At 44.6% G+C, this 22,100-nt stretch overlaps 1 protein-coding gene and 1 non-coding gene across 2 annotated transcripts in view; both read right to left on the reverse strand.

The window, feature by feature from the left end:
- PCNX2 (pecanex 2) overlaps positions 1-22,100 on the reverse strand; it is a 299,231-nt gene that overhangs the window by 79,134 nt on the left and 197,997 nt on the right. Inside the window, exon 23 of the mRNA XM_055588352.1 lies at positions 20,899-21,028. Coding sequence (XP_055444327.1) covers positions 20,899-21,028 — 130 coding nt within the window. The remainder of the gene's footprint in view (positions 1-20,898; positions 21,029-22,100) is intronic.
- TRNAC-GCA (transfer RNA cysteine (anticodon GCA)) lies at positions 1,072-1,143 on the reverse strand. Its single transcript has one exon. It is a non-coding gene; the product is annotated as a tRNA-Cys (tRNA).

Below are 22,100 nucleotides of genomic sequence, written 5' to 3' on the forward strand. Positions count from 1 at the left end.
GCTTCAGCTTCAGCATCAGTCCTTCCAATGAAAATTCATGGTTGATTTCCTTTAGGATTGACTGGTTTCATCTCTTTGCAATCCAAGAGACTCAAGAGTCTTTTCTAGCATCATAATTCAAAAGGATCAATCCTTTGGCCCTCAGCCTTCTTTAATTAAGGTCCAACTCTCACATCGGTACATGACTACTGGAAAAACGGGAAATTTGACTTTACAGACTCAGGTTGGCAAAGTGATGTCTCTGCTTTTTAATACACTGTCTAGCAAGCATATGAACCATATGAGCCTAACGACCATATGAGCTAGCAATTATATTCCTGGCCAATTATGCCAGAGAAGTGAAGACTTATGTTCACCCAAAACCCCACAGACCAATGCCCCTAGCAGCTTTATTCATAAAAGCCAAAATCTGGAAGCAACCCAGATGCCCCTCTGCTGTTCAGTCACTAAGTTGTGTCCAACTCTTTGCAACCCCATGAACTGCAGCAAGCCAGGCTTCCCTGTCCTTCACTACTGCTCCTTGGAAGAAAAGCTATGACAAACCTAGAAGGCATATTAAAAAGCAGAGATATCATTTTGCCAACAAAGGTCTGTATAGTCAAAGCTATAGTCATGTACAGTAGTCATGTACAGATGTGAGTTGGACCAAAAGGTGTCCCTTAATGACTGAGTTGCTAGGCAGACTGTCGTTCCCACACTATGAGATGTGCTGTGCTGTACTTAGTCGCTCAGTCATGTCTGACTCTTTGAGACCCCATGGACTGTAGCCCGCCAGGCTCCTTTGTCTATGGGGATTCTCCAGACAAGAATACTGGAGAGGGTTGCCATGCCATCCTCCAGGGGTTCTTCCTAACCCAGGGATCAAACCCAGGTGTTCTGCATTGCAGGCAAATTCTTTACTGTCTGAGCCACCAGGGAAGCCCATACTATGAGATGTGTGTGTGTGTGAAGTCATTCAGTCATGTCCGACTCTTTGCGACCCTGTGGACTGTAGCCCGCCAGGCTCCTTTGTTCATGGGATTCTCCAGGCAGGAATACTGGAGTGGGTCACCATTTCCTTCTCCAGGGATCTTCCCAACCCAGGGATCGAACCTGGGTCTTCTGCTTTGCAGGCAGACGCTTTATCCTCTGAGCCACCAGGGAAGCCCATACTATGAGATACTGCTTAGCAATTAGTTATTGACATACTATGATCTGGATGAATCCTCAGTGAACTATGGTTGAGTGAAAACAGCCAATCCCATGAAGTTAATTGTAGTAGGATTCCATTCATATAAAATTCTTGAAATAACAAAATTAGAGTTAGAGAACAGATCAATGATTATAGGAGTTAAGAAATGGTGAGCTGCAGAACGGAAGAGTGTGTTTTGAGTATAAAAAGGCAGCAGCAGAGATCTCTGTGTGGGTGGACATGGTCACTATCTCAACTGGACCAACATCAATATCCCAGTGATAGTGGTGCAAGATGTTAACACATGTAAATTGAATAAAAGGTATATGGGGAGATCTCTTTTTAATATTTCTTTCAACCCCATGTAAATTTATACTTTAGCTTTAAAAAAAAGTTTAATTTTAAAAATCTCCATACACATGTATACGTATAGCTGAGTCCTTTGCTCTTCACCTGAAACTATCACAATATTGTTAATCGGTTATATCGCAATACAAAATGAAAAACTTTTTCTAAAAAAGTGATAGTGGATCATGGAAAAAGCAAGAGAGTTCCAGAAAAACATCTATTTCTGCTTTATTGACTATGCCAAAGCCTTTGACTGTGTGGATCACAATAAACTGTGGAAAATTCTGAAAGAGATGGGAATACCAGACCACCTGAACTTCCTCTTGAGAAATCTGTATGCAGGTCAGGAAGCAACAGTTCAAACTGGACATGGAACAACAGACTGGTTCCAAATAGGAAAAGGAATATGTCAAGGCTGTATATTGTCACCCTGCATATTTAACTTATATGCAGAGTACATCACGAGAAATGCTGGGCTGGATGAAGCACACGCTGGAATCAAGATTGCTGGGAGGAATATCAATAACAGATATGCAGATGACACCACCCTTATGGCAGAAAGTGAAGAGAAACTAAAAAGCCTCTTGATGAAAGTGAAAGAGGAGAGTGAAAAAGTTGGCTTAAAGCTCAATATTCAGAAAACGAAGATCATGGCATCTGGTCCCATCACTTCCTGGGAAATACATGGGGAAACAGTGGAAACAGTGTCAGACTTTATTTTGGGGGCTCCAAAATCACTGCAGATGGTGATTGCAGCCATGAAATTAAAAGACGCTTACTCCTTGGAAGGAAAGTTATGACCAACCTAGATAGCATATTCAAAAGCAGAGACATTACTTTCCCAACAAAGGTCTGTCTAGTCAAGACTATGGTTTTTCCAGTGGTCGTGTATGGATGTTAGAGTTGGACTGTGAAGAAAGCTGAATGCCGAAGAATTGATGCTTTTGAACTGTGGTGTTAGAGAAGACTCTTGAGAGTCCCTTGGACTGCAAGGAGATCCAACCAGTCCATTCTAAAGGAGATCAGTCCTGGGTGTTCATTGGAAAGACTGATGCTAAAGCTGAAACTCCAATACTTTGGCCACCTCATGCGAAGAGTTGACTCATTGGAAAAGACTCTGATGCTGGGAGGGATTGGGGGCAGGCAGAGAATGGGACGACAGAGGATGAGATGGCTGGATGGCATCACCAACTTGATGGACATGAGTTTGAGTGAGTTCCGGGAGTTGGTGATGGACAGGGAGGCCTGGCGTGCTGTAATTCATGGGGTCATGGAGAGTCAGACATGACTGAGTGACTGAACTGAACTGAACTGATACATAAAAAAAATAAAAACTCAATAGCTAGTAGCAGGCCTGAATTCTATATGTGACTATAATGCATTCATGTGTGATTCTCATCTCTCACCTTAACTTGCTTGCATTGCAAATTAGGATCACTTCTCTCGTTTCAGTCAGAAAAATCCAAGACTCTCCAACATTTCAACTATGGGATATGAAGTCCAACTATTTATTCACTAGTAAGTCATAAATATTTAGGGGATGAAAGTGTTTCTGCAAATGCAACTAATCAAAACAGTAATAAAAATTTCTAGTTGCATGTGGTTGGGTCTAAATGGGCAACTGAATAGATGGAGATGCAAGAGATTACAAGGGATTCCTAAGTATTAAATGATCAGGGTGCTGCTGGTTTTGTTTCCCCAAGAGTAACATGACTGACTTAAGGTTTTGACTTCTGGGTACAATAGCCTCTTGGTAAAAAGAGGCCCAATTTGACAGTGTTTTACTTAGAGTTCTGGATGATATTTCTCCTGGGGATGAAGACACATTTATTTTTTTATTAGTGACCACTGATATGTACAGAATTTGAATCAAGGTGAGCACACAGAAAAAAGAAATGCCAACTGTTGGCAATGAGATTGCAGGATTTTGCAGTGACATGCACAGCCCTGACAAATTACCTCCAGACCCTCCTGTTTTCACGGCCACACGTCTCAAGAGAGATAGCAAATCCAGAAGACACGCTCTCCAAACATGAAGCCTGTTCAGACACGGTGCTGTTTTGTCCTCGAGGGACGTGGCACTTAATAAAATCACACCAGCTCCTTTTTCTGCTGAGATGGACTTCATTTTTCCTTTGTTATTTCATTCACTCCTAATATATAACATTTTACCTGACCCATGCTCAATCTTCAAACCTGTTACAAAACCAAGTTTAACTAAAATGGTGCTCCTGATTCTATAATCACCATAAGACACCTTGCCAAATCAGTTACCCTGACTAAAATGATAAATAAAGTAGTCATATGCAGCTTTGTGGGGCTTCCCTGGCAGCTCAGCAGTAGACAATCCTCCTGCCATGTAGGAGACTCGGGTTCAGTCCTGGTGGGAAAGATCCCCTGGAGTAGGAAATGGCAACCTGCTCCAGCATTCTTGCCTAGGAAACTCCATGGACAGAGGAGCCTGGTGGGCTATAGTCCATGGGGCTGGAAATGGTCGGACACAACTTACTGACTAAACAACAATAACAAGGCAGGCTTGACTTTTCATGCTTGCATTTGCAGTGATGGCATACCTTATGAAAAATAATTTGGCCTGGAAACATTATACAAAAACAATAAGGCAGGGGAACCCTAAGAATAAGACTGAAAATTTAAGTTGATAAATCTGATTTCTGTTTGTAACTTGGCTTATGATTTATTAAATTACTTGAGAGATGTAGAAAGACTCCCATAATTCTTCTGACCTTCAGTGTTCTGAGTGCACAAAATGGCAACTAAAAAAAAAACAGCACTTTTGATATGCAACTGAAATATAGAGCCCTTCTTCTGACTGTCTACTGCAAAACTAAACAAAGAATCACTTAACCTTGTAACAGGCCTGTCACCCAAGGGAATTAGGAGGGACAATGGATAAATAGGAAATAGTTTTTATATCACTGCATCAGTACATCTGGGTATAGATTTCTTTTATGGGGAAAAAAAAGAACAGTAATTTTTTAATCCTAATATGTTTTTTCAAATTTGATTTTAAATACTAAAACTGTATTGAATCCTGGCTCTAAGAGCACAGGCATTATAGACAACAGGAAATGAGATCATTCACCTCCTCCAATTGTCCTCCGTCTCCCCAGCTTTCCCCCCAGGCAGTGTCTTTGACAATGACAAGAAAAACCTCCTCAGAAGGCTTTATCCTGGATAACTTTAACGAGAAAGCTAGTGTTCGTTCATTGTGGACTACTCTTAAAATTAGAGATTTTTAAAAATTTCATTCTCTACGCAAACAATACTTCCTGTATTGTTTGGAAGCTCTAACACTTTGGCCACCTGATGAGAATAGCTGACTTATTGGAAAAGACCCTGATGCTGGGAAAGACTGAAAGCAAAAGGAAAAGGGGACGGCAGAGGATGAGATGGTTAGATAGCATCACTGACTCTATGGACATGAATTTGAGCAAACTCCAGGAGATAACAGAGGACAGAGGATCCTGGTGTGCTATAGCACATGGTATCACAAAGAACTGGACACTACTTAGCAACTGAACAACAAAAATAATACAGTGTTCTTTAAAATCCACTAAGAACTTTCTCTTCTCTCAAACCTCAAAGTATTCCTCTCTCCAAAGCTTCCCCAGTCTCTAGGAAATTAAGCTCCAACCACACAAACACCAAAATATGTAGCTTAATTAGACAAGACAAAGCAGAAAAAGAATATAATACATTAAATTGCCATTATTCTTATCAGGTAACATTTTTACTAGTTCTCACATATGGGATTATTTTTCCATTATTGGTCATTTTTCATTTAAACCAGCTTGATGGGGAGCATCCATCTACTTAATTGTGTTTACAGACAGAGAGACAAACAGTAACTGAGACATGAAAGAGCATTATAAACCCTAGTGGTGGTGACGGCAGAATGCTTTCAAAGTGACAAGAAAAAAAGAGCATGGCTTCCTATGTTCACATAATGCATTAATTTCATTAATCAGCCAATTGTATCATAAACCGTGAAAGAGCAACCATATGTGAAGTCTGGGACAGTTCTTAGCCTTCAATAAACAGGGACTACAGTCAGTCTTGGACGTCTGCTCAGAGTATTGTGGATGATGAATGTTGCCTGCCATATCAGCAGACAAAAGATGCTGCAGCCATCATGCCGTGTGCTAGGGCCACCCAACGGTGTACCCTGCGGCTTTCCGTGGCCCAGTGGTAGACAATGTGTCTGCCAATGCAGGAGATGCAGGTTTGATCCCTGGGTCAGGAAGATCCCCTGGAGAAGGGAATGGTGACCCACTCCAGTATTCTTGCCTGGAAAATCCCATGGACAGAGGAACCTGATGGGCCACAGTCCATGGAATTGCAAAAGAGTTGGACATGACTTAGCAAATAAACAACAAAAAACAACAATGGTTCCCTCCGAGGGGACTCAGGATGGGAAAACACAGGATGCTGGCTCCAGATAGCTGACGTGAGTGTCAAAGGAATCATTTCAATGAGCCCAGACTCTTGCATCTGCCCATACATAGAAAAGTGCTAAATTCCTTGAGATGTCTGATTTTCTCTAATTAACAGTAATCATTTGATGCTCTGGGACTACCTGGTCTATGTTGCAAAACTATATACCCTGATTCCTCCCTTACCTCTTCTAAGTAGTTCCTCAGAGCTTTTGAGAGGCTGTCTCCGGGGCTTTCAGGCTTCAGCAAGTCCTTGGAATAAAACATAATCCTCAACTTTTTGGCTGTGCTTTCTTTTCGGTTGACAGTTACAAAATTAAAGAGTCTTCTACCCGTGGCCCCCATGACTGCAATATTAAGGAGTGAGTTTGAACCTAGAGTTCCAAATGCAAAAGTCCCCCAGGACCCAGAGTGGCCATCCCTTAGCCAACTGTGTCACTGATGGGGACAGTGTGGCCAGTAGCATGCCTGCCTGATCACAGAGAACTTTGAAAGGGCTCAGGGTTCTTGGCATTGGGGAATGAACCCTCAACTGTGCAAATACCTCCATCTGCCCAATAAATCTCCTAAGCCAGCAACACTTGAGCCCTGCAGTAAAAAGGTCTGAGAGGCAAAAGCTGAGGACTTCTGCCTTCCTTTGTTTAGAATCAATCAATTCCATCTCCAACACATGCCTGAAAGCTGGAAAAGCTGCCAGGCCTGAGAAGGGCTCTGCCTGTATGCTGTGCTAGGCTGACACTCCCTGCAGACGCAAGACACACAGCCTTGCTCCTGGGTGACCTTGACTCCCGGGTGACCTTGATATGTTGCGTCAGCAGCACCAGACTGCCGGGGAGCAGGTGGGTAGGTGGAGGGCTTCCCGCAGGCGCCCAGTCAACTTCACTGCTCCGCACCTTCCAGATTTTCTAACTGCTCAGCAGGGTGGAACAGGACTCTGGGTAAAATTATGCACTGCAGCACAATGAATAATAAGCTCAAACCTGTGCTATTTGAGAAATTCAATGCTCTGGAGTTCCTCAAAAGCATCATCCTTCTGGAATTCATTTGCATAATCGCTCTTCACCACACCTGAAGTGTCAAACCTTACCCCTGGGTACATGGTGTGCAAGCTTTCTCATCTGTCAGCAAAACAGCTGGATGGGGCCAAGTTCATCATTTAGTGTCTCAGACGTAACATCATTCAGACACAGATACTGGGATTCCGGTTGAGAAAATGCAAGGCAGAGAAGAGATGTGGAAGTTCTGATAAGACACAGGATGTATCAGCCAGAGAGCGGAGAAGGCTCAGACTCCTTTCTGCCAGTCCACCCTTCCCTGCAATTGTAGACTAGACTCAAAGACTTACAGTCTAAAGATTTTACCTTTGTGCTGTCATTCCCCTAAAAAAATGGTGAGGGAAAGATCCTTTTGATTAAAGCTATTACTCGCTTTTATTATGAGTGTTTAGATTTCAGGTGATAGGAAATCCAACTGGAAATGGCTTAAGAAAAATCTGAAACGCATTGACTTACATAGCTGAAAGGTCAATGGAGCCCAGCTGGACTCAGGGGCTAGAGTGGATGGTGTCATCAGGAATCATTCTTCACGTCCCTCAGCCCTGCCTGTTTGCTGTGTTTTCAGGTCAGTTCACACCTCATGGGGACAAAAAGGCTGCCAGAAGCATTAACCTTTCATTCTACACCACCAAGTCCAGTGGGAAATAGGATTCTCCTCTCCTGAAGGCTTGGCACACCCTAAAGTCCCAGAGCTCACTCAGGCCAGGCAGAAACAATCCATCTCCAGGACTCTGGGTTTCACACCTTGTTTTTCTATTGTCTTTTTTGGCCACAGTTTCACTTGCTCATCTGTTTCTTGCTTACCTGTGGCCTGAAGTCCAGGACAGTATTTACGCAGAAATAGGTTCTACTAAAATGGAATGAAACATGAGTCAGGATACATGTCCACAGACTCAACTCATGTATCCCCAGGAACCTGGCTGAGGTTTACTGATACTAAACTCTGAGCTCCTTTGGCTCTTCAGTCTGTCTTGACACCTCCAGTTCATTATACATAACTGAGAATGTTTATTGCTGGCTTATCCTCACTTCTATCACTTTCGGAAAGTTCGAGACTTAGTCCAGTTTCCCACCCTGCCTATCCTTGTAAGTCCCAGGATGCACTGCCTCCTCAGACATGGCTTAAACCATGCTAATCCCAAAACACGCATCCTTTAGCAACAGACACCCGTATGGAACCTCAAAGTGACTCTCAAACATTTCTAAATGGCTCAAAACACCCAGATGTCTATATGCATCAGACTTTGAATTCCTTCTAGGGGGAGGATTCCCAAAGACCTATCATTAGCTCCCAATAAAAGTGAGGGTGTTTCCTGATTCCTCTCACAAGCCTATCAAGTTACTGGAGACTCCAGAGAGCTAAGGGCACTGAAGGCTGCAGACAGGAGTTTCTCAAATTGCCTGTTTAAAAAGAAAATTGCCTCTGAATTAATTAGTCTGACTCCCTTTCTGGGAAATTAGAAGACACTTGATCCTTGGACCTCTGGAGAAGGAAACAGCAACCCACTTCAGTATTCTTGCCTGGGCAATCCCATGGCCAGAGAAGCCTGACAGGCTACAGTCTATGGGGTCACAAGAGTTGGACATGCTCCTTGGAAGGAAAGGTATGCCAAACATAGACAGCATGTTAAAAAGCAGAGACATCACTTTGCCGACAAAGGCCCATATAGTCAAAGCTATGGTTTGCCAGTGGCTGTGTATGGATGTGAGAGTTGGACCATAAAGAAGGCTAAGCCCTGAAGAATTGATGCTTTTAAACTGTGGTGTTGGAGAAGACTCTTGAGAGTCCCTTAGACTGCAAGGAGACCCAACCAGTCTATCCTAAAGGAAATCAATCCTGAATATTCACTAGAAGGACTGATGCTGAAGCTGCAGCTCCAATACTTTGGCCACCTGATGTGAAGAGCCAATTCACTGGAAAAGACCTTGATGCTGGGAAACAGTGAAAGAGGGTGACAGAGGATGAGATGGTTGGATGGCATCACTGACTCAACAGACATGAGTTTGAGTAAACTCTGGGAGATAATGAAGGGACAGGGAAGCCTGGTGTGCTGCAGTCCATGGGGTCACAAAGAGTCAGACATGACTGAGCGACTGAATAACAACAACCCTTTCTGGACTTGAGCTTTTATTCAGGACCTCAGGTGAACTCATGAGGGTACCTCAGGCTTCAATCCTGCTCTGAAGTCACATCTACCCACCTGGCATGGTCTGGAACCAGTGCGCCCCAGTGCCTCACATCATTGGTGGTTCTGGGTGTCCCATGGGAGAGGCTCCCATCGCTGGTTCTGGCAGTCCTGGAGGCAGCAGGCTGTACCCGAGGGGGCACCCCTTCACCTTCCTGCATGGGATCCAGGGCTCCTAAGAATCAGGCGGAACTGCAGCTCCTGATCAGGGCCTCTGGAAGGAGCACTGAGGCGCCCAGCTCAGGGACGCGGGAGCATCACAAGGTCCCGTGGCAACAGGGAAAAATGAACCTCCCAGCGATGGGCGATGGTCCAGATCTGGCCAGGTGGCCACTCACCACCTCTCACGCAGCCTGAGGAGGGGGGTCCAAGCACCTGAGCTGCGAGGCTCCAGTGATCCAGCCTTGGGCAAGTCGGGCTTTTCCAGTGGCTCAGTGGTAAAGAATCCTCCTGCAGTGTAGGAGCTGCAGGAGACGTGGGTTCAATCCTTGGGTTGGGAAGATCCCTTAGAGGAGGGCATGGCAACCCACTCCAATATTCTTGCCTGGACATTCTCATGGACAGAGGGGCTTGGTAGGCTACAGTCCCTGGGGTCACAAAGAGTCAGACACAACTGAAGCAAATGAGCAAGCACACACTTAGGCAAGTTGTGTTCTGACTCAGGTCAGTTTGGGCCTGCCTGAGGGCAGAGGAGAGGTGTGGGACCAACATCTGCTTCTGTGGAGGTGACAGGGGACACAGCCACCGACCTCTGCAGCAGCTGGTACTGACCCCATGGGGAGGGGCCGCACAGGGCTCGCTTGGGGACCCAGAGAGGGCCTTTCAGGAAAGGGAGACCCAGAGAAGGCCTTCCCGGAATGAGGCCCACCCCTTCTAGACAGGCTTTTGGGACTGCACCTCTTGAGTCAAGAGAAAATGGTTTAACTGGTAGTCACTGGCTTTAGTTTGGGGTTTCTTGTTGCTTGTTTGTTTTTTGTTTTTGGTGTGGAAGGCATTTTGAGAAGCTTTATTTCATAATGGGAAATGCTCAGGGCCTGAAATAAGGCCAGACCTGATTTCATATCTTGGTTTGGCCACTGACTTGTTCTGTGACCTTGGGCAATTTATTTCACTGTCCTGACTTTCCTTTTTCTGATCTGTGAAATGAGAAAAATGAAATCCTACTTCCAGAGCAGGTGACAGGACAGGAATGAATGTATTTGAGAAAGTGAGCAGGTGGCCATTACATGCAGAAAGGTGAGGCCCACTCCCATCGCTGCTACTGCTGCTTTGCTGTTTCCACTGCTTTAGTAGGTGTGCGTCCAGCGCCCAACACACTCCTAGGTATGCGTTCAAGAGCGCTAATGCCCTAAGACATCTGATAAGGGAGCTTCAGGACTTTAACCCCACAGCAACTGTGTCCGAGTGCTTTATAAAACATTTGTGCTAAGTTGCTTCAATTATGTTCAACTCTCTGCAACCCCATGGACTGTAGCCTGCCAGGCTCCTCTGTCCACGGAATTCTCCAGGCAAGAATACTGGAGTGGGTTGCCATGTCCTCTTCCAGGGAATCTTTTCGACCCAGGGATCAAATCCACACCTCTTATGTTTCCTGCATTGACAGACAGGTTCTTTACCACTGGTGCTATGTGGGAAGCCCTTTTAAAACACATCCAAATAAATTGTGGGGTAGCCTCATTACAAGTTGAAATATGTAAATCCCTTTCTGGAAGAACTGCAGACTTGAATTATATAATGCTGCATTTTACTATTAACCCATAAGCCATATAAGCTTCCAGCTTTACACTTAAAAAATGTCTTTTGAGAGAAATATCATAGTCCTTATATGTGGAATCTTAAAAAAAAATGATACAAATGAACTTACAAAAAAGAAAGACTTGCAGACTTTTAGAAAATGAACTTAGAGAATGAACCAGGGAGGGTGGATAGAAGGAAGGGATAGTCAAGAAGTTTGGAACAGACATGCACACAGTGCTATATTTAAAATGGATAACCAGTAAGGACCTACTGCACAGCACATGGAACTCTGCTCAGTGTTCTGCAGCAGCCTGGAGGGAAGCGGGGGTTTGGGGGAAATGGATGCATGTGTTTGTATGACTGAGTCCTTTCACTCTTCACTTGAAACTATCACAACATTGTTTGTTAATCAGCTATATCCCAACAGGGGCTTCCCCAGTGGCCCAGTGGTAAAGAACCCGCCTGCAATGAAGGAGACACAAGAGATGTGAGTTCAGTCCCTAGGTTGGGAAGATCCCCTGGAGGAGGGCATGGCAACTCACTCCAGTATTCTTTCCGGAGAAATGCCATGGACAGAGGAGCCTGGCGGGCTACATTCCATGGGGTCATAAAAGAGTCAGACATGACTAAAGTGACTGAGCAGCAGCAGCAGCACATCCCAATATAAAATAAAAAATGTTTAAAACAGAAAAACAAAATGCCTTTTGAGATGTTTACTGCTTTGCATGATGATCTTACAAACCACCCTTAAAACAGCTTGCTAGGAAGAGAAAATCCAGCAAAATCCCTTCGTTCTGAAAAAATTAGAAAATAAAGTGTAAAGTTAAGAGTTTCTTTTTTGACTGCTTTAACCACGTCAGGCATCCATGACTCTGTCCAGCTCATCATCATTAACAAACCATGAATGAAGACCCAGATGATGACAGGCAAACCCATCTGCAGACAGTACAAGCAAAGGGGCTGGGGAGATGATGAATGACAATGGACATATTGACCTGTGTGGATTGGAATGTTGAGTTGAAGCCAAGAAGTCGAGAGTAGATAGAGGAAATGGAAATTTCTGCCTTTCAGTAAAACATATACACATAAGAGTGGGCTGATGAAGACTTGGCTTGGCAATACTTTCAGTTCAGTTCAGTTCAGTCGCTCAGTCGTGTCCGACTGTTTGCGAACACATGAATCGCAGCATGCCAGGCCTCCCTGTCCATCACAAACTCCCAGAGTTCACTCAGACTCAAGTCCATCGAGTCAGTGATGCCATCCAGCCATCTCATCCTCTGGCATCCCCTTCTCCTCCTGCCCTCAATCCCTCCCAGCATCAGAGTCTTTTCCAATGAGTCAGCTCTTCGCATGAGGTGGCCAAAATACTGGAGTTTCAGCTTCAGCGTCATTCCCTCCAAAGAAATCCCAGGGCTGATCTCCCAATACTTTAGCAAAATAATTGAGGAGGTTTAGATTTTCAGATGCTGAAGCTCCCATACTTTGGTCACCTGATGTAAAGAGCTGACTCATTGGAAAAGAACCTGATGCTGGGAAAGATTCAGGGCAGGAGGAGAAAGGGACGACAGAGGAGGAGATGGTTGGATGGCATCACCAACTCAGACGTGAGTTTGAGCAGACTTCGGGAGACAGTGAGGGACGGAAGCCTGGAGTGCTGCAGTCCATGGGGTTGCAAAGAGTCAGACACAACTTAGTGAATGAACAACAAGATTTTAAGAAGCATAAGTGAGAGCAGAACATAGGACTTAGAGGAAGTAACAGGTCCCTTTACTGTGAACTGAGTGGGTGACACCTGGAGGTATCTGCTACGGAGGGCGTGGACAGGGAAATCTCAGGAAACATCTGGATGAAGGCAGCTGAGATGCTCCAGGGCTAGACCATCTCACACCAAGAACAGAGAGGATGGTTTAGCCTGAAGCAGAGGGCTGAGAAGGGAAGGAAAGCTTCCTTCAAACTGTTAAAGGATGGCACAGGTGGAGCAAGGATGCGTGTGCTTCAGGATCAGCAGGTATATCCAGGTGTATGGGGTATTTGGCTGATGCCACGAGGAGCAGACCTAGTGCAGTCAGAGCCCACTACTGTGGCTGATGACGCTCACAAGGGTGCTGAGTGAGATACAAGGTCTGCTCCAGAGGAGTAGCAGAGGACTCCCTCCCTGTAGACAGCACAGGGGGTATTCTGTAATTCCGAAGGTCCAGCTAGTTTCCCTTCTATATTACAGACCCAGGAAGGGGCTGCAGAATAACAAAGTAAGACCCATGAGAGCTCACTGAGACTAGCTGAAATATTTTGATCTCATCTATTCTGTTGTTCGATAAACCACAAAAGAACGGCACTTGGGAGATCTCACTCTTTCCACTAAGGCAGCTTTGATGCTCAGAGAACAGAACCCAAGCTCTGGGACTGGCTAAAGCCTCAAAATAACCATAGCGTCTGGAGGTGAGGACCAGCATTTACAGAGCATTTCACAGCACGGTGGCTGTGGATCTGACGCTCCGTGGTCTCACATGTGTTCTTTCGTGGGTTGCTATGGTTGTGTCCTGCCATTTCAGAAATGATTTCAGGTTGGTTGCAAGGAAACATAAAACATGTCTAGATTTACCTGAAGTAAAAGTTAAATGACAGCAGATAAAAATACAAGGAAGAAGGGATGTCCCTGGCAGTCCAGTAGTTAAGACACCATGGTTCCAACATAGAAGACCCCAGATTCCATCTCTGGTCAGTGAACTAAGATCCCAAATGCCATGCAATGTGGCCAAATTTAAAAAAAAACAAAGTCAAGAGGGAGAGGACACACATATATATACACTTATAGCTGATTCATGTTGTTGTTTGACAGAAAACAGCAAAACCTTGTATAGCAATTAGCCTCCAATTAACAATAAATTTTAAAAAATACAAAGACGGAAAGCAAAATGGGTACAGGATTAATTTTGTTTACAACTTCTAAGAGGCACATAGAGACAGTCATCCCATTTTACACAGGAGTTAACTGAGGCTCACAGGCTGAGTTTTGTTGACTATGAGGGCTACTTCATTTCTTCTAATAATTTCCTGAGAAATCTCTAAGCAGGTCAAGAAGCAACAGTTAGATCCAGACATGGAACAACAGACTAGTTCCAAACTGGGAAAGGAGTACGTCAAAGCTGTATATTGTCACCCTGCTTATTTAACTTATATGCAGAGCACATCATGTGAAATGGCAGGCTGGATGAAGCACAAGCTGGAATCAAGACTGCCAGGAGAGCTATCAACAACCTCAGATATGCAGATGACACCACCCTCACAGCAGAAAGTGAAGAGGAACTAAAGAATCTCTTGACAAAAGTCAAAGAGGAGAGTGAAAAAGCTAGCTTAAAACTCAACATTCAAAGAAACAAAGATTGTGGCATCTGGTCCCATCAGTTCATGGCAAATAGATGGGGAAACAATGGAAACAGTGACAGACTTTATTTTCTTGGGCTCCCAAACCACTGCAGATGGTAACTGCAGCCATGAAATTAAAAGATGCTTGCTCCTTGGAAGAAAAGCAATGACCAACCTAGACAGAATATTAAAAAGCAGAGACATTACTTTGCCAACAAAGGTCCATCTAGTCAAAGCTATGGTTTTTCCAGTCATCATGTATGGATGCGAGAGATGGACCATAAAGAAAACTTGTGCCAAAGAACTGATGCTTTGGAGCTGTGGTGTTGGAGAAGACTCTTGAGAATCCCTTGGACTGCAAGGAGATCCAACCAGTCAATCCTAAAGGAAATCAGTCCTGAATATTCATTGGAAGGACTGATGCTGAAGCTGAAACTCCAGTACTTTGGCCATCTGATGAGAAGAACTGACTGATTGGAAAAGACCCTGATGCTGGGAAAGATTGAAGGTGGGAGGAGAAGGGGACGACAGAGGATAAAATGGTTGGATGGTGTCACCAACTTGATGGACATGAATTTGAGCAAACTCTGGGAGTTGGTGATAGACAGGGAAGCCTGGCGTGATGCAATCCATGGGGTTGCAAAGAGTCGGACACGACTGAGTGACTGAATGGAACAGGCTGAATAATTTCCTAAAATCCACCACCACATGGAGCATATGGACTGGAATTTTAATCAAGGTCTTTCTGAGTACCATCCCCGTCTCAGGAAGAGCTGAAGATGAAGTCACACTGATTATCTTCTTCCTGATTAGGGTGGGACAAGACCATGACATCTGTAACTGAACAACAACAAAGGCATGGAATGCAGAGCTGATTTTTCTTGTGAAGCAATCACATAGAATGACTCCCATCCTAAGCCAGAACAGTGGTCTCATGAACATACTTATAGTATACTTGTTAACAAGGATGTTGTCCAGAACTACTTCACATTTTAAAACGAATCTGGACAATGTAATAGAAATATAACAACCACGAACTTTCATGTGCCCTTCAAGTGACTGTTACATGTGTCCCCTCATAGCTATGGTATTTAACATTTTATAGAAGACTTATGGAACTTCCCTGGAAGCTCAGTAGTAAAGAATCCACCTGCCAATGCAGGAGCTGTGGGTTCAATCCCTGAGTCAGGAAGACCCCCTGGAGAAGGAAACGGCAACTCACTCCAGTATCCTTCCCTGGGAAATTCCACGGACAGAGGAGCCTGGCAGGCTACAGTCCATGGGGTCAAAAAAGAATTGGACTTAGTGACTGAACAACAACAGAAGACTTTTGATGTATCAACATCAAATCATTGTGAATGGAACTTTTCCTTCTTTAGGGCTGCTAAGTCAATTCAGTCATGTCCGACTCTGCAACTCTATGGACTGTAGCCCATCAGGCTCATAAGTCCATCGGATTCTCCGGGCAAGAATACTGGAGTGGGTTGCCATGCCCTCCTCCAGGGAATCTTCCTGACCAGTCAACTCCTTTAGGACCGAGACACTGGATGAAGGAACCAGGGCCATGAGTCAAATGCTTTCCAGCCTAAACATTTGCTGCATGTTAATGATAAAGTTTGGTTATTTAGCAATTGTTTATATATAAAGAGAAGGATGATAAATCATAATATCAATATGTATTTCTAAAGCTCTTTAAAAGTACTCTAACATAAGAGGATTTATAAACATCAGGCACTATTATTACAGTGCATTTGCCATCACTGCCTGTAAATTAAATGGAGACACCAGGCAGAACTCATCAAGACTGATTTTAAAGACCTTCTTCGTTAAGAACAGTTTAATAGCGAACATTGTGTTGTGGCAAATGAAATCCAGATTATGAATTCCTTTCTCTTTTACATAATATTGTTGGACTTCATTAAGTTAAGAAATAGTCACACAACACCTTCTGTGAGCAGAGCTGTTCTGTATATACCACATAGGGACACAAAGATGAAAACAAAGAAGTCCAAACTTGGAAGTAGTATCAGGCCACACCAATCTTTGGTACAATTTACGACAGCCACAGAGCAAATTTGTTTTCCAAAAGTGATGGCTTCAGTACCTCTCATCCTAAAAGTCCTTCCCGAACCTTCCATTCATCCATCAACAGGTGGAATGATTCTCTGAATCATTCAGAGATGCCTTTTGAATCTGTGTGGGTGGATGTGGAGGTGTGTGGGAGGGGAGAGCATTGGATGAGAAGAGCCTGGCCAAGGGAGGGCTGGGAATGAAAAATGTGAATATGTGATGTATGAAGAAGTACTGTGGAAGATAAGGACTGGGGAGGTGGGTCTGCATCTGTGCTGTCCAATACAGTAGCCTCTGGTCACATGCAGCTACTTAAATTTAAATTAATTAAAACTCGATGGAATTTCAACTTCAGCCACACCAGCCCTGTGGCGAGTGCTGGGAGGGCTGCCATGCTGGAAGAGGCAGACACAGAGCAGTTCCAGCAGTGCAGGGCTCTGGGGGACTTCTCCTCGTCGGGCAGCAATGAGCCAGCACAGACTTCGGAGACAGTGTGACCTGTGCTGCTTCTGGGGAATCAACCGGAGAGCAGCTTACTTAGGCAGGCAGAGGGCACGTTTGTCACCGGCCCCCAGCGAGGAGCAGCGTTTCGGTACAGATTCTGCGGATCTCAAGACAGACCAAGCTGGGGCAAACCGATAGGCCAGAGTCACCAAGTAGCTGGTGACTTACTAAGATCCCACATACAGCAAAAAAAAAAAAAAAAAAAAAAAAAGAAAGGAAAGAAAGAAAGAAGCTGGCTCCATTAGGGTACAGGGCTCACTGGAGTCTTGCAAAAACCAAAGGCAGCTTTAAAAGGTCTGGAAGAGAAATCAGAGGACTGGAAAGTGAGGGAGCAGAGGTGGAGAGGGAGAGGGAGCCAGGTGAGGGGATGATGAGGGCTCTTCATCACACCCCCAGGGTGAGGCTGGTGACCCTGGTGCCCACTGGCAGACTGTGCTCACTGATACACAGAGAGGAGAGTATCTCTTAGCTGGGACAGTTAGTAAACAATCAATTACACTAACAACTGCTTCTCTGCATCAGACTGAAAAGAAAGTAATGGGAACGGCTACAGAGACACTCACAAATAAGAAAAAGAAAAGTCATTAGTGCTCGAAATAAAAACCAACAGTTTCAGATACAGAGAATGAGCTTTCCAGAGGGCCGGCAGGGATCTAGATGAGATTTCCTGCCATTTCCTTTCCAGGTTCCCACCACTCTCACTGTTCCAAATTCCATCTCCAATCTTTTAAGCAGATGACCACAGGGCTCTGTATTCTGAGGCTTAACACAAGGTGACAAGAGACTTTCAGCTGGCTGGCTTCTGCATCCGCATCTCTCCCTGCCCCCACCAGCTGGACTGAATATCTTCTCCAACTTGGCTCCTTCAGAGAGACCTAATGAAGACAGGACGTCCTCATACATACCCACAGACCCTGCTGTGCCCTTCTCATCCCAGGACAGCAGATCAAAGCCTCCACATGTAACAGAGTGCTACCCTGAGCGAAAGAATGGGTCACAGCATCATCATCTCTTTGTGTGGCTGAATAAGGAAACACTCGAGCAGCCCATATTTTTAAGTAACCTGCATAAACTACAATTCATATCTCAATGTATCATCCTGAATGGGTGGATGACTCTTGGAAGCAAGGAAACTAAATAAGAAAATACATAACTTGTATTGCACAGGTATTAGGATGACTCCCCTCAATAAAAGCATCTCACAAAGATTTCCCCACTTCCCTTTCTATGGGAAACCAGTCAATCCTAAAGGAAATCAACCCTGAATATTCATTGAAAGGACTGATGCTGAAGCTGAAGCTCTAATACTTTGGCTACCTAATGTGAAGAACAGTCTCACTGGGAAAGACCTGATGCTGGGAAAAACTGAAGGCAAAAAAAGAAGGGGATAGAGAATGAGATGGTTAGATAGCATCACTGACTCAATGGACAGACAGGAATTTGAGCAAACTCCAGGAGATAGTGAAGGACAGGGGAGCCTGGTGTGTTGCAGTCCATGGGGTCGCAAAGAATCGGACACGACTTAGTGACTGAACATCACCCCCTCCAGTTCAAAGGGGATGCCTTTTGCTTATCAAATTCTTCCCTGGCCCCCTACCAAAAACTGGTTTTCAAACTTATCTGAGAACAGGAGACAAAAAAGAAATCTTTTATGTTAAAGATCACCTTTAAAATATCATGCACTTTCCTGAATAGTTAAAAAGCCTATGAGATTGACACACCTCTTATTCTCAAGTGTTTGTACCTTCCACAAGATTTTCCGAGCTCCACAAAAGCCCCCCAAATTGTTTTCTCCTTAAGAAGCTTAAAGACAAGCCAGTGCTGCTGACTTTCTTTTCCTTCTGACTCTGTAAATATGCCCAGCATCTCTTTGCATGTATGACTCACTCAGTCATGTCCAATTCTTTGCCACCCCATGGACTGTAGCCCACCAGGTTCCTCTGTCCATGGGATTTTCCAGGCACGAATACTGGAGTGGGTTGCCATTTCCTTCTCCAGGGGATCTTCCTGACCCTGGGATTGAATCCGCATGTCCTTCATCTCCTGTACTGCAGGCAGATTCTTTTACCACTGAGCTACCTAGGAAGCCCCAGCATCTATTTAGACAAATGCAAAAGAGACTCTTGCTTACATGTAAATTTCAAGATGGCTTCACTTGTACAGCAACAAGCCCACCTTTTCGAAGGTGGAATCTGCCAGACAGGCGAGGCCTTCCCCACCTCCTGGTGGTCTCACAGCACTGACTCATCTTGGGGTGCTCCAGTTTCGTTCGATTTCCCCAGGACCCCTAAATGTGAGCTCCCAGAGACAGTTGGCACAGTCGGGGGGGACAAGAATTCCAGGCAGGGCAGTCAGAGAAGAACCCCACCAGTGGGGCCCATGTGGCAGTTACTGGGTTCGAGGTGCTTTATGACTATTAACTCATATTCCCCTGCAAGGCTGTGAAGTAGGCCTTATTCCTTTGACCCCATTTTACAGACAAGAAGAGAAAGGAGTGAGGTCACCTACATCAAATGATGAAGGTGAGGTGTGAGCCCTGGCAGGCTGGCGGCCCATGCTGGGTGTTCATCATAACATCCTATTGCCTGCCCCAGAATGATGTGCATTTCCATTCACATAAACCGTCTAACCGCATGGATCTCCTGACGTAACTCTGGCCTCTGCGACACATGCAGGCGCATTGTACAGTGGCGGTGCGAGTGTGCTAAGTCACTTCAGTCGTGTCTCACTCTGTGCGACCCTATGGAAGCCTGCCAGGTTCCTCTGTCCATGGGATTCTCCAGGCAAAATACTGGAGTGAGTTGCCATTTCCTTCTCCAGGGGATTTTCCCAACCCAGGGATCAAACGTGTGTCTGTCTCTTGCATTGGCAAGTGGGTTCTTTACCACTAGCACCCCCGGGCAGAGCCATGGGCAACGTAGATAGATACATTACAGAAAATGGATTAGGGCTTGGATGGGAAGCCCAGGTATGGCTTGTAAATGAGGGCAAAGGAGACAACCCGGCTGGAGACAGGCCGGCTCATCTTGCCCCTTCCTCTGGCTGTTGTTCTCAGGCCCTCCGCCAACAAATCATTAATGGCTTTTGAAAGTTTCTCACAGAACCATTCCTTCCCACCACTTCGGACAAAATCATGGCCCTAGTGGGATTTCCCTGGTGCTCCAGTGGTTAACACTCTGCCTTCTAATGCAGAAGACAAGAGTTTGATCCCTAATCAGAGAACTAAGATCCCACATGCCGTGTGGCACAACCGAGGAAAAAAAAAAAAAGACAGCTCTAGCTCCATCACCATTTGCTTGAGGAAATTTATGACTGACCAGTACAAATAGCACATGCATCATCTTCTACAAGTTCAACAGTGCTCAGAAAAAAATTGGTGTACTCACTTTGAGCTGTGATGCATGCACACTGGTACATGCATGACATGTATATTTCAAAGGCCCACAAAGGCAGATGAGCCCCCAAGAAGCAATCTGATCCAATGACTAGACCATGGTTCCTAAGACAACCTGTCAAGAGCAACTGTTAAGAGTGGGCAGTGATTGCTATATTTAAAATGGATACCAAAAAGGAACTTCTGCATGGAACAGGGAACTCTGCCCAGTGGTACATGGCAGCCTGGATGGGAAGGAAGTTTGCTGGAGAATTGGATACATGTATATGTATAGCTGGGTCCCTTCATGTTCACCTGGAACTATCACATTGTTAATTGGCTAAACCCCAACACAAAGTAAAAAGCTTTTTTTTAAAAAAAAAAAAAAAAGAATGGACAGTGATAACTCATTTTCCTTCACAACTGGTGAAACCTAGACTGGTACCGACTACAAATTTGCCATCAGTAGACTTGGCCCAGAACCTGGAAGCTGAGTGGATGATCTGGTGCAGGGTCAGGGTGGGGTCGCTAGGAGGACAAAACCTGATGCCTGGACTTCTCATAGACAAAGGTCGAGGAGCATCCTGAACTCAAGTCTTAGCAAAGCAAGTCAGTAATGATTTTAGGATCTTACTTGTAGTTTTTCTCCCAGAATTTCACTGGCCTGACATACGATGTGATAAAAATGACACTCCCAAGAAATGGGCTCAGTGGAGTAGAAACGATGGATGTGGCAAACGTCTGAAAGAAAAGCATGGCAGAATCTGAAGAATTTTGAGTTAAGGCTCAAAAAGTGTGTTCATTGTTATTTTTCTAAATAATATTTGAGATTTTAACAAGTTTATACGAAAGCCATTTTTCCCACCAAGGAAAGAAAGACGGGCATCCCTGTGATGGCTGTAGGTACATTTTTGGAAATGTAAAACTTTCAGTAGTATCCTGCTAGGTCTCGTGTATCACCACTGCGAAAACCAAAGGATTCTTATAAAATTCCCAGCAGTCTCAGCACAATTCATGGCAAAGATTTAATATCTAAGATTTGAAAAGAACAGTGCTTTTTCCTGAGATAACATTAACTGAACCAGACACACTGTGGCACATTTACTAAAGTACTAAGTGGCTCTATAAATAATTAAAATTAAATTATACTTTGAAAGCAAATAAATACCATTGTTTGGGAAGACAGCATCTCTGTTCCTCAAAGAATCTTTTCCCACTATTCAAAAATCTGTGTCTTTTATCACACACTGAACACCAATAGATCAATTCAATTAAAAAAAGAAAAAAACCCAGCTTATATCTGGTTTACAAGTTAAAAACGTGTACACATAAAGTCACAGTGTGCTGCCGGCTAAGTCATCTCCCTAGTACTCTGTATGGGTATCCTACTTGCTAGCATGCCTCAGCTTTACATACTCTGATCAGAAATGTAATTGTCCAAAATTAAAATAAGTATGGCTCTAACTTTTGGCTTAAGCTCAACTAATTGACCTCTGGAAATCTGGGGGAGGTGTAGAGGGCTGGTCCCTCCCCAGTTTCCCACCATCACTGGGGAACTTCCTCCAGCTGTCAATCACACTCACATCACTGTGGTTTGGGGGTGATGGTGGGGCCTGAGGGGAAGAGTCAGAGGAGCAGAGGCGGCCGAGGTCAGTGGGAAGCCAGACTGCCCAGGTTTTACATGTGCACGTGATTCCTTGTCCTTCAGGGTGAGGCCCTGCTTGATTCTACTGCGGGTCTGATCTGATTTATAAGGATGGAGCTTCTCTGCGCTCTTAATACAGGGGACACAGGTTCAATCCCTGGTCAGGAAACTAAGGTCCACATACTACAGGG

Source organism: Bubalus kerabau, chromosome 1 (assembly GCF_029407905.1).
Source record: "Bubalus kerabau isolate K-KA32 ecotype Philippines breed swamp buffalo chromosome 1, PCC_UOA_SB_1v2, whole genome shotgun sequence".
In the NCBI taxonomy this organism is placed as follows: domain Eukaryota; kingdom Metazoa; phylum Chordata; class Mammalia; order Artiodactyla; family Bovidae; genus Bubalus; species Bubalus kerabau.